This window comes from Cornus florida, unplaced genomic scaffold, assembly GCF_030987335.1.
Source record: "Cornus florida cultivar Cherokee Brave unplaced genomic scaffold, ASM3098733v1 CherokeeBrave_3.0.0_Hap2_Chr04, whole genome shotgun sequence".
NCBI lineage: Eukaryota > Viridiplantae > Streptophyta > Magnoliopsida > Cornales > Cornaceae > Cornus > Cornus florida.
In genome coordinates, this window is record NW_026775574.1 from 32823596 (window position 1) to 32835318 (window position 11723).

General features: G+C 36.8%; 1 protein-coding gene across 5 annotated transcripts in view; it reads left to right on the forward strand.

Moving 5' to 3' along the window:
* The window catches only part of LOC132303120 (OVARIAN TUMOR DOMAIN-containing deubiquitinating enzyme 12), a 28406-nt gene extending 24016 nt beyond the window's left edge, over window positions 1-4390 (forward strand). For all 5 annotated transcript variants that reach the window (XM_059800221.1, XM_059800220.1, XM_059800218.1 and 2 more), the window contains 2 exons: window positions 3961-4017; window positions 4125-4390. In XM_059800221.1, coding sequence (XP_059656204.1) covers window positions 3961-4017; window positions 4125-4171 — 104 coding nt within the window. In that variant the 3' untranslated portion in view covers window positions 4172-4390. The remainder of the gene's footprint in view (window positions 1-3960; window positions 4018-4124) is intronic.
* Window positions 4391-11723: the final 7333 nt, after the last annotated feature.

Consider the following 11723-nt stretch of genomic DNA (forward strand, 5'->3'; position numbering starts at 1 on the left):
TCTGCCTTCGCTTGTGCGTGCCTCTTCCTTTTATAGTTATCACTCACTTCTTGCAGCTCTGGGCTTTCTGGGATTCGATACATCTTTCCGTAGGGGAGGGGTTCTCAATCTTGTTGTACGAAATAGATTGTTTGATGAACAACTCGCGTCATCGTTGACCTCATTGCCGGCGAATAAATATAGAGAGTTTAATTACCTTCAAGCCGGGCATTCAAGAGCTGCAGTTAACGAGTGAGAACATGATGTCACAGAGCGGTGATGAAAGATTCTGGTCATTGCTCTCTGGGCTACACTTTTGTTTTGGTGAATTACCTCGCACTCAAAGGACGCTCCTGTCCATCGAGCATTTGAAGCTTCTTTTCCTATCCTAGGCCGGAACAAGTTGATAGGAGCTTCCCCACGTCCCAATAGTCCCCCGTAGAAAGGGGGCATACACCAAGCTACAGGGTGAATCCCTAAGGTTGAGTCTCGAAGTTGCCTTGCCCGAAACACATATGGCTAAAGTGTAAGAGACGGAAATGAGACAAGATTCAAAGTTTTCCAAGGCAGAAGTCAATATGTCCTATTCTACTGTCCTATAGCGGATTCATGAGTGAATATATGCCTTATTTGGTTGAGCTCGCGTTACCTGTAAGATAAGCGAGTCCAATGGACATTGCCTCTCTGCTAAAAGACGATTGATAAAGGGCTGCACGGACCAAAGTCATTTCTTTCTTCATTAACTTAAAACAAAAAACAGATTTATACCTATATGTCTTCACAAAGTAAAGGAAAACCCAGCCACTGGGATCCGTATCTGCACTTTCTGATGGAAGAATTTGGAGTTCTTTTAGATAGCTCATATCCATTGGATCAGCTATGCAGATTAACATGATTAGATAGGATGAATTCTTTGGGGCTGAAGCTCAGCGTAATGATGCATGAAACCAACCATCTCTCAAAAAGAAAGAAAAAACTTCCAGTTTTTGCTACAAAGCAAAAGGCCAAATGACCAGATGAGTAAGCAGCGTGGTAGCAGGAAAGCTAGTGAAGCCCTTTCCAGACCAGCCCAGGTGAAGAGAATCAAAAAAATGGAGCTCTTGTGTTTGGCGGGGGAAAGAGTGAAGTTGGCATTTAAGTGCCCTTTCTCAAAGCTGTCTCGTGCTTGAAGATGTACCCTTTTCGGAATCAAAAAGCGGATAAAGGCTAGCGCTGATATCAATGATTGATGGTCATGGACCTACACATACGACTAGTACAACTGACGGTCTGGTCATTCCAGCTTTTCAGTTTAGTGGCCCCCTCTATTGATAGGTAAGGCAGGATGAGGAAGAATGAAGTCAACCTTTCGGGCTTTGGTTTCGACAAAAAGGAGACCTATCTGCTGTAAACCTTCCATTTTTCAATTGAAAATAACAGGGGTTTATGACGTCGTATGCTCCTCTAACTGTCCTAAGGGTTTGAAGCCCAAGACCCAAAAGAAGAGGGATGACGGCAAGGGATGCCCTTGCCTAGATGGGAGAACTTTCTGCAACAACAAGAGGCTAATGCGCTCTATTAACAAGCGATACGGGAACAGATGCGGAAATAGCATATAGCTATGGAACTCTTTTTTCTAGTTTCTAGTCAGGTCAAGAACTCCTTTCCCGGCTTCGTCAATATAAGGTCTGGTGTGAGATCTATCAAGATACTGAGTTGAGTGGTCTGGATACGGACCCGTCGCGCGAGTCTTCATCATATGTCATTTATTCTTTTCGCCGGCAAATCCTCACTCTTTTTGAATTCAAATCCACAGGACTTTTTTTTTTTCCTAGTTGGTACTCACACACACTTGTCTCTTCTGAGACTTGAACCCCTGACCTCCCTTTGAGAAGTAAGAGGCTGATACCACTAGGCCACGTGCTCGTTGGTTATATCCACAGGACTTTATAATGTAATGCTGAAATAACCCATGTCGATTGGTAGAATTCACAACGTTTGATCGTTGACCAGAGAAGAAAGAAAGAGATGAGTTAAGAAGAACCCTACCCTACAACCGTGGCATGATCTGATCTAGCCTTTACTTTCTCATTTCATCTACGTATCGAACGTAGTAAATGCTCTCTTCTCTTCGCATGAATTCCTGGATTTGCAGATCAAGTTTATGCATCAAAATATTCATCAATACCGGTGACAGGGGGCTTACCCACGGTATTCCTTTAGATTGGTTCGAATAATTTGTTCCCCGGTTGTCCACTATTTGACTTTTTAGAAAAGCCAATATGAGATTACATAAAGGTATATTCTCTTTTCCTAAGTAGTCTTTAAGAAGGTCTATTAGTTTTCCATGATCTTATGTTATCAAAACATTGGACGACATCTTATTTAATGAGTCTGTCCACTGGACCCGATCCCTCTAATTGAATAAAAAATGTAATAGTCCCTCTCCTTTTTCGAAAACTGTGAGATTCCGGCACGAAATGAACTTCAAGAATGAGATTTAAGAGCCTTGAAATGGCTTCCATCACAATTCTATCCGCCAGGCTGGGATCCGGATCGGGTTAAGTAATCGCCCGCATCTGCCCCGGTTTGTTTGGCTTTGGTGTAAAGTATATGTACATTGACCAAAACAGAAAGTGTCATTCAAGAGTGACTTTTTAACCGATTCCAATTCCCTTTAGGGCGTTAGCTCTTTATACTTGGGCTTAGCCTTCCAAAGATGGTCAATAATTCTGACTGCCTTCTCCAGCAAGCCTTTCTTCTTAAGAGTCATTGATTCGTCCATGAGAATAGTGAAAAGATTGCGCTCTGTATCAAGCGTATTATCCACTGCTGGCCCACCCCTAGTTCCGCCCCTGCCTGTGGCTACCTTATTTGTTACGGCCGCTAAAGGAATTCCCCCGCCCTCCTTGCCCCATGTGTCATGGGCGCGCCTTCTCATTCCGACCGGTTAACTTGGCTCAGGAAAGTGCGATGATGTCACCCCGCGAGGGGCTATGTATCTTGAATCGCCAACAGGATGGCCTATACTATACTATATATGGGATGTGTGGCATATTTCACCTCCATCAGTGCGGTTGTCTCCCGAAATGCAATGGTTTATTTCGGACGCGTGACTGTTCCAGCGGGAGGGATACAAACGGGGCAGGTTCGGACTACGCAGCGGATAGCCTACCTTCTCTATTCACAGATCTGAGTTGGTAATAGAGAGACCAGGAACTTGGAGAACCCCCTAGCCAATAGAATGATGCTAGGGGCACTGCCTTCTCCTGCCCGACTCACTTTCTCGTTTAAGGAGTGGCCCTGAATGGCTGGTTCAGCCGATGATTACGCTCATCCACTTACCCGGCTACCACGACAAGCTCGTCTTCTTTTTGTTGGCCGCCTCGCTACGACGGCCAGTTGCAATGTCCACTCGTCTCGATATATTCAGATCAAAAAGAAGAAGAAAAGGGACAGATGAGGGAGCGAGAGTCTCTCCTTGTAGGGGGGTGCACGGGAACGACCCATGTAGTCCACTACGGACATTATATTAGAACTTCACTTCATTAAAATTGAAACATGCAACTTTACCACATTAATCCACTACTTTCCGGACATGTGGGGCTACAAAACCGGCCAAGCTCCATTTTTCTTTTCTTTCTTTTATTTTTTTGCTTTTAGTTCTTTTAATCAAATCAAGGTGTCGTTGTAGGCAGAGTTGGTAATCAATATGCTGAATAGTGGCGTGGAGATAAAACAGTAATTAGCCAGAAATTTGAAAATGAGGGGTTTACGTACTTAGATATGGGGAACGATGATCAAAAAACAAGAGAACTATAAAATGTTGGGGTCATAGAACCTACCGACATCTTCTAAATTGTTTGGCATTGAATTTCTCGCGATGTGTAGTTGTTATGTCTTTCCTTTATCGATTTTGATGGCGATATATTTGTTTATTACAAAATGTGTACTCTGCAAGAACATATTCTTATGGTTCAACTTTTTGCTATCGTGCTGCAGAGCTTTGGTTAAGTTTCTGGTCCGAGGTGCATTACAATTCACTTTATGAAATCAAAGGTTCATTTTACTTTCAAACTTGACTTCATTACTGTGGAACTCATAATGATATATGGTAGGAGAAGATAGTGAAATTTGATAATCTGAGAAATGGCTTTGTTTTGCAGATGCTCCAATGCGGAATAAGCCGAGAAAGAAACACTGGCTGTTCTAGAGAAAAAAACATATATTGTTACTGTTCTAGCATTAAGATGGTTGTAAAAATTTTGTACCATGGATTTTTTTCTATACATGTAATTATTGTGTTTAATTTAATGATTTTATTTATTTCTTTATTTCTTTATTTTTACTATATCGTTTCATGTGTGAGTATTAAAACCTGCTATATATCTTTGTTTATTTAATATTATAAGAATACATTGATTCCTACTGAGGTAGAATTGACATAATTTATCCTAAAGCAATGCAAATAAAAATATAGTGGTCTGCATATTAATTACTGCTTTGAGTCATTTTTTTATTTTTCATTTCTTCAAAGATGATGATGTCGGGCCTTTTAAAGGACTTGTAATCTTAGAGCACTCCTTAAGTCTAGTTGATGAGAAGGCCGTTGTGTGCGTAAGATGTTATTTGATAAAATTAAAAATTAAGTATTGAAAATTTTGAGTGAGAAATTTATGTATTGAATATGAATGGAAAAATTCTTCGATACTTGTGCTGTATTTGGTGTGCAAGAAAGGAATTGAATGCCCATTTTAACCATTTCTTTGTTTAGTATGCAATTTAAAGTGAGAATGGTCATTCCATTAGAATGAAAATCCATTCCACAACTAAACTGGAATGGCCATTCCATTCCTAAGTAAATTTTTTTAAAAAATTAGCTTTCCAAAAAACCCTCGTGTTCTAAGTCTGAAAATAACTATTATCTTTCACCAAAACCATCTCTGCTTTTCACCACTACCACCGCTTTCCACCACCGCCACCGCCTTCCTTTGCAGCAACCACAACTGTTACCGTTTTTCATCACTGCTACCGCCACTACCACCACCACTGCTTTTCACCACTGCTACTACCACCACGGCTACCGCCATCCATCGCCACCACCTTTCACCACCACCATCGCCATTGCCTTTTACCATAGCCACTGCCACCGCCTTCCATCACCATTACCCCCTTCCATCACCGCCTTTCACCGTTGCCTTACACAACCATCGCCTTACACCACCACCATTGCCATCATGCCCACCGCCTTTCACCACCACCACTGCCACCGCCCTCCACTATCACCACCGCTTCCACCATCACCACCGCCTTTTATCACCTTCCATCACCACCACCGCTATCTCCACTGCCTTCCACCACAACCATAGTCACTTCCATCGGCTTTCACCATCATCACCTACACCACTATCTCTTCCACCACCACCACCACAGTACTACTATCGCCTTCCACTAACACCATTGCCGCCTTCCACACCACCGCCGCCTTTCAGCACACCACTACTGTTTTCCACCTCCACAACCATCCATCACCGCCACTATCAACATTTATTTTTAAAAAATTATTAGATAATGTCATTTTGTTAATTTAATTTATTTGTCACTAATAGGAATATTTTTGTGAAATGACTAAAAAGGTTTTGCCGGTGCTAGAGAAAATGATGACTCCTATTTCGGTGTCACACAGAATGGCCAGCTGTCCCGCCTAATATGTTAACCTTACACACCTTCTCTATCTTCTTCTATTATTCTATTAACAAAAATAATTAGTAAAATATTGGAATAGAACATTTAAACCCAGTTTATATGTTCGTGATGCAGTGTTTTCGAGCCCACTCTTCCCTCTCTCTCTCTCTCTCCAACCTAACCCCATTTCCTCTCTCTTTCTATCTCTACCCCACCCTCCAATCACAACCTCAACATCTCACTACCACCACCCAGTTGTGTCGAGGAACGGGGATGTAGGACGGCGATGGTTTGAACCGGTGATGAGGCGGACAAAAACGATGGCGGCAGAGATGTCTTCGGCGAGGATGGCGGTGCTCTGAACCGGCGGCGGCGACGGAGAACTATCTGAAAAGTAAGCTCGACAAACACATCTCATCGCCGGCCAGTTGTGTCGCCGCCGTCCTCAAAGCTGCATATCGCCACATCGTTGGACGCCGGTATCGGTAAGTTCAGATCCCTCGTGTATCGCCGCCGCTGTTCCTAGCTCGCCCGATACATTTCATCGCCGTCCAGTCCTTGTGCCGGCAGTGGTGCTCTTTCCTCTCCGATTTACAAACCCGATCGTCAACCACCTCTCCCCACCGACCCTATTGAAGCCCAAAATCAGAACTTCCTCCACCCAGGTCAAATTTTGGATCTTCCCTTCAAGCTCTCAATGAGATCCGAATTTAAGTTTGCAAATTTATGTCATATTTTTATAAGACAAATTGGCATTTTTAAACCTGTTTTTTATAAGTTGGTGGTGGTCACCACCTCCGAGAAATGGAGAAAGATATATAGATTAGATGTGTGTATATATATATATACACAGATATATGTATATATATGTATATAGAGAGAGGAAGAGAAATAAGAGAGGATAATTATTGGAATTTGGAAGAGATAGAAAATCGAAATTACAGAAAAAAGGAGAAAAGAAACTGGAAATTAGTAGGGAGGAATGTTTGGAGAGAGTTAGAGAGTTGCAGAGGTCCTTGTTGCCGGAGGTGCAGAGAAATTGTTTGATTTATCTAGGGGCATTTTTGGAAGAGTAAAATGAGTATTATATTAATTGATGGTCATTTTTGTACAAATTAAAAAGAATAGGGATATTTTTTGTATATTTTTTTAAATAAAGAATAAAAATGTTATAAAATGTTTAGTGCTTCTTGCACTTATCCCAATTTTAAATTAGTCTAACCAAATCCTAAAATGATTATTATCATTTTATTTCTACATAATTTTTATTTATAACCAAACAATAATCCAATAAAAATGACCATTATATTTCCACTTGCATTTCTTTCTATTATATCGTACCAAATGGTGCGTTAGTGTTTGGTAATACTGGAGTGACCAAGTGCTTGATCAGCTTTTAAAAGGACAGTTTCTAATAATTGTCACTTTTTTGCATGATACCTATGTTGTATTAGTAAGGAACACTAAATTAAATAAATATTTAATATTTAATTTATCGAGAATTAAACACCCACTTAAGTTATCAAATATTAACCGTAGAACACATTAATTTTCCCCTAGTTTTTGATCTCTCTTTTTAAAAGCTCACAAAGAAGCTAGTTACGCTCTCTATCAACAATCCTATAATTAAATGATCACCTAATTTTATATTTTCAGAATTGAAGTAATGGTGTATAGAAAAATGAGGAGAGCTTATAAAAATCTTATTTTAAAACAAAAATAAGATTACCCTCACCTCCCTTGAATAATGAAAGAATCTCTTCGTGCAAATTTTTTTTTTCTTTTTAGGAAAAAATACAAAGAAGAAAGTTAGTGTCAACATAATAATAGTCTTATTATAATGATGAGTATGTTAATAATAGTCTTAAGATTCTTTTTTTTTTTTTTTTAAGGAAATCCTTGGATTGAGACAAACATTTGCACAAAGAGAATCCGACTCTTCTTGATGTCTCTAGTCGAATTCAAGTTGAAATAGAGAAATGGTGTTTTTACTGATAATAATGAATTTTTGAAATTATAATTGTGATGGTTTGGCGAGAGTCTTTCTCTCTTCCCTTTATGAATTTATTCAACAAAAGATTCTCCAAATGTGGAAAAATACTACCTTAGATTAGGGACATTGAAAAATCTAGGTTAGGTAAAATACATATTTCAATTTAGAAAACCTAAAACTGTGAAAATAGATGCAAAATATCATTTTAAAAATTACTAATAACAACAAAGTTTGTCGCAATTAACATACTCATTATTATAATAAGACACTATTATTATATTCACAGTAACTTTCTTCTTCGTGTATGTATATATTTTTTTTCTATCTTGGAAACCCATAGATTGAGACAAACATTTGCACAAAGAGAATCCGACTCTTCTTGATGTCTCTCATTGAAGTCGAATTCGAATTGAAATAGAGAAAGAGAAATGGTGGTTTTACTAACAATAATGAATTTTTAAAATTATAATTGTGATGATTTGGCGAGAATAAATTGCATCTTTCTCTATTCCCTTTATGAATTTATTCAACAAAAGATTCTCCAAATCTAGAAAAATACTACCTAGGATTAGGTAAGTTGAAAAATGTAGGTTACGTAAATACATATTTTAACCTCACCTCCCTTGAATAATGAAAGTGCCCTCTTGATTGACATGTGGCAATTAACATACTCATCATTATAACAAGACACTATTATTATGTTCAGAGTAACTTTCTTCTTCGTATTTTATTTTTTATTTTATTTTTTTCCTATCTAGAAAACTCATGGATTGAGACAAACATTTGCACAAAGAGAATCCAACTCTTCTTGATGTCTCTCGTCGAATTCGAGTTGAAATAGAGAAATGGTGTTTTTACTGATAATAATGGAAATTATAATTGTGAAGGTTTGGGAGAGTCTCTCTCTCTTCCCTTTATGAATTTATTCAACAAAAGATACTCCAAATATGGAAAAATACTACCTTAGGGACGTTGAAAAATCTAGGTTAGGTAAAATACATATTTCAATTTAGAAAACCTAAAACTACGAAAATAGATGCAAAATATCATTTTTAAATTTTTTTTTTTTTTTATCTAGGAAACTCATGGATTGAGACAAACATTTGTACAAAGAGAATCCGACTCTTCTTGATGTCTCTTGTCGAATTCGAATTCGAATTGAAATAGAGAAAGAGAAATGGTGTTTTTACTAACAATAATGAATTTTTTAATTTATAATTGTGATGATTTGGCAAGAATAAATTGGGGTCTTTCTCTATTCCCTTTATGAATTTATTCAGCAAAAGATTCTCCAAATCTGAAAAAATACTACCTTGGATTAAGTACGTTGAAAAATGTAGGTGAGGTAAAATACATATTTCACTTTAGAAAACCTAAGGGTGTGTTTGGTATGGTTGATTCGGAGGGATAGAGAAAGAAAAGAAAGAATAGTATAGAAGTGTGTTTGGGTGGGTAAGTGAAGAAAAAAGAGAGGATAAGGAGAGAGTTATCTATCCCTATCCCTCATTTGATTTCTTTCTTTTCTCTTCTCTTCTATATCTATTTAAATATAAATAAAAATTATTAATATTTTTTTTTTCTTTTCTTTCTTAATTAATATTATCATTTCTTTTTTTTCCTTTTCCCCTTTCATCCAAATGCACACCCTAAAGCTGCGAACATAGATGCAAAACGTAATTTTAGAAAAAATACTAGTAATGACGTTTGATATGTTTCGAAGTATGCCAGATGGCAAAATGATAATTGACGGTGACAGAAAGGACCCGTGCAACTTGTCCCATAATTGAAGTGCTGCTCCAATTCGGGAAGAAAAGCTAATGTCAAAAAATAAAGAAGAGAGAGAGAGGGGTTTGGGGTCAAAGATTCATTAAGTTCTCCGTACTAGGTTTTGTTCGATTCTTTAAATATTTTCTTTTGAGTTATCGATCCGTGATTCTTACAGACGGACGTTAGTTTTTGAGTTATCGATTCATGTAAACGGACGTTAGTTTTGTACGGAAACCAAAAAATTAGTCAAATCTAAGGGCGGACGTTAGACAGGTTGGACGGGCAAAGGGGTTGGGCAACGCCAACTCATGGTTCTAACACGTCTGTTCTCGCCAAACCCAAGAATCTAACACATTTCAACACACACCGTATCACACGTTTCACGAATTTTTTAAGTTTTTCGAGTCTTTTCAAATTTTAATATCCTATTAATAAATAACATGAGTATTTTATGTTTTTTGTTAGTGTACCTGCTAGTTGTATACTTTAACAAAAATAAATAAATAAATAAAATTTTATTTATTTATTTATTTTTGTTAAAGTATACAACTAGCAGGTACACTAACAAAAAAACATAAAATACTCATGTTGCAAAAATCAACCAAATAATTTGGGAAGTTGTGGAACATAATAAATTTTTCTTTTTTTAAAAAAAAAATTATGGTTTCCTAACTAAAATTCAATTATTATAAATTTTTTTACTGGGAATTTTTAAAACAAGTGTGTCTAAGTTAGGCAAATACCCTACATAGATAATTAAATATTAATTATTTAGTTTTAACTTTATTTTACATAAATAACCTATAACATTAAAAATATAAAATAATATAATTTTCTTATATTTCAAATTCATCATAACACATTTATTCATATTTCGCTCAAAATAAATTCAAATTCTAAAATTTAAATTCAGTTCTGTCGCATAATCCCAAGTCCCAGTGCTAGTCAAAATGACAGAGATACCCCGCTTTCAAAAAATAAAAAATAAAAAGGGTTAAGAGGAGAGAAGGATGAGACTGTTGGAAAAGTCAATAGTTGTCCGAGTTGGCAATAATGTAAGAACAGAAAGAAAGATGTCCATGTAGTTGGGCAACAAGTAAGACCCAACCTGTGCATGATTGTGACCTTATGTGCCATGCACATGTATGTATGTATATATATCTATATAGACATGTGCATAATTATGTGTTTTTAACCCAAATAAAACAAACATTCGGAAAAAAAAGAGGGAGGGACCGAAGGGTAGACATGTGCATAACTGTGCTATCACATACCAGATTCGAAATGCAGAAGACAAGGTATGACGTGTAGGGTTTAGCGAAAAAAGTAGTAGTTGTTATGTAACGTCAAGTTGATATGTGTTAGGTTACTTTAACGCGCGTGATACTAACTACCAAGTAAATTGTAATATGTCGGTCTAACAAATTATATTAAGGGATGTGGATGTTGGAGTTGGGAAATGAAGCAAATTACTCACAAAAAAATAACCAACCAATCATAAAAACTAAACTCGTGGAAAACAAAACATGTGGAGGGACACAGCCATTTGCGACACGGCTATTATATGTGAGAGGTTGTTTCACAATGTCAAAATAAAAATATGAGTTTAAAAATTTAGAAAATCAAATTTACATTTATAAAATCATTACTATTACTATTAATGAAGTATAGCGAATAGGAATCGTCCTTAGGGATTAAACACGTAGTTGGAATCTAGCTTCGACTTTAGTGTTTCACAATATTGCAAAGAGAAGTTTAGTTTGTTGATTACACTAAAGTTCAATTAAATGAAAATGTAATTAAATTATATTAAAGTGAGTTAGGGTTTGAATGATAGGAAGAGAGGTCTTAGGGTGTTGAAATTACCACCAAGTTCATTATCAAACCACATGCTTTCAACTAATTGGAAAAAACATTATTGTGAATAAAATGTAGCTATAATCATTAGTACAACTTACAATTAGCATGGGACTATCCAATTCAAGTATGAATTGTCTACCCAACAACAAGTAAATTAGGGTGTAGTGCGACCCATCAAGATAGAAGTATAACCCATCAAACTAATTATTCTAGTGTATCTAACAAGAGCACACATTAATCAAGACGGTAATACTAATTTCAATAATAAGAATGGATTGTCAAATCAAGTATAAATTGTCTACCTGACTACAAGCATGAATTAAGGTGTAGATATGCAACCAACATTAATAGGAAGAATTAAACAATAGAAATAAAAAAAAAAAAAAAAAAAAACCCAAATTTCATTATATACACAAGGTTATGGCACTAATCACAATATATAAATCCCCAAAAAAATGAA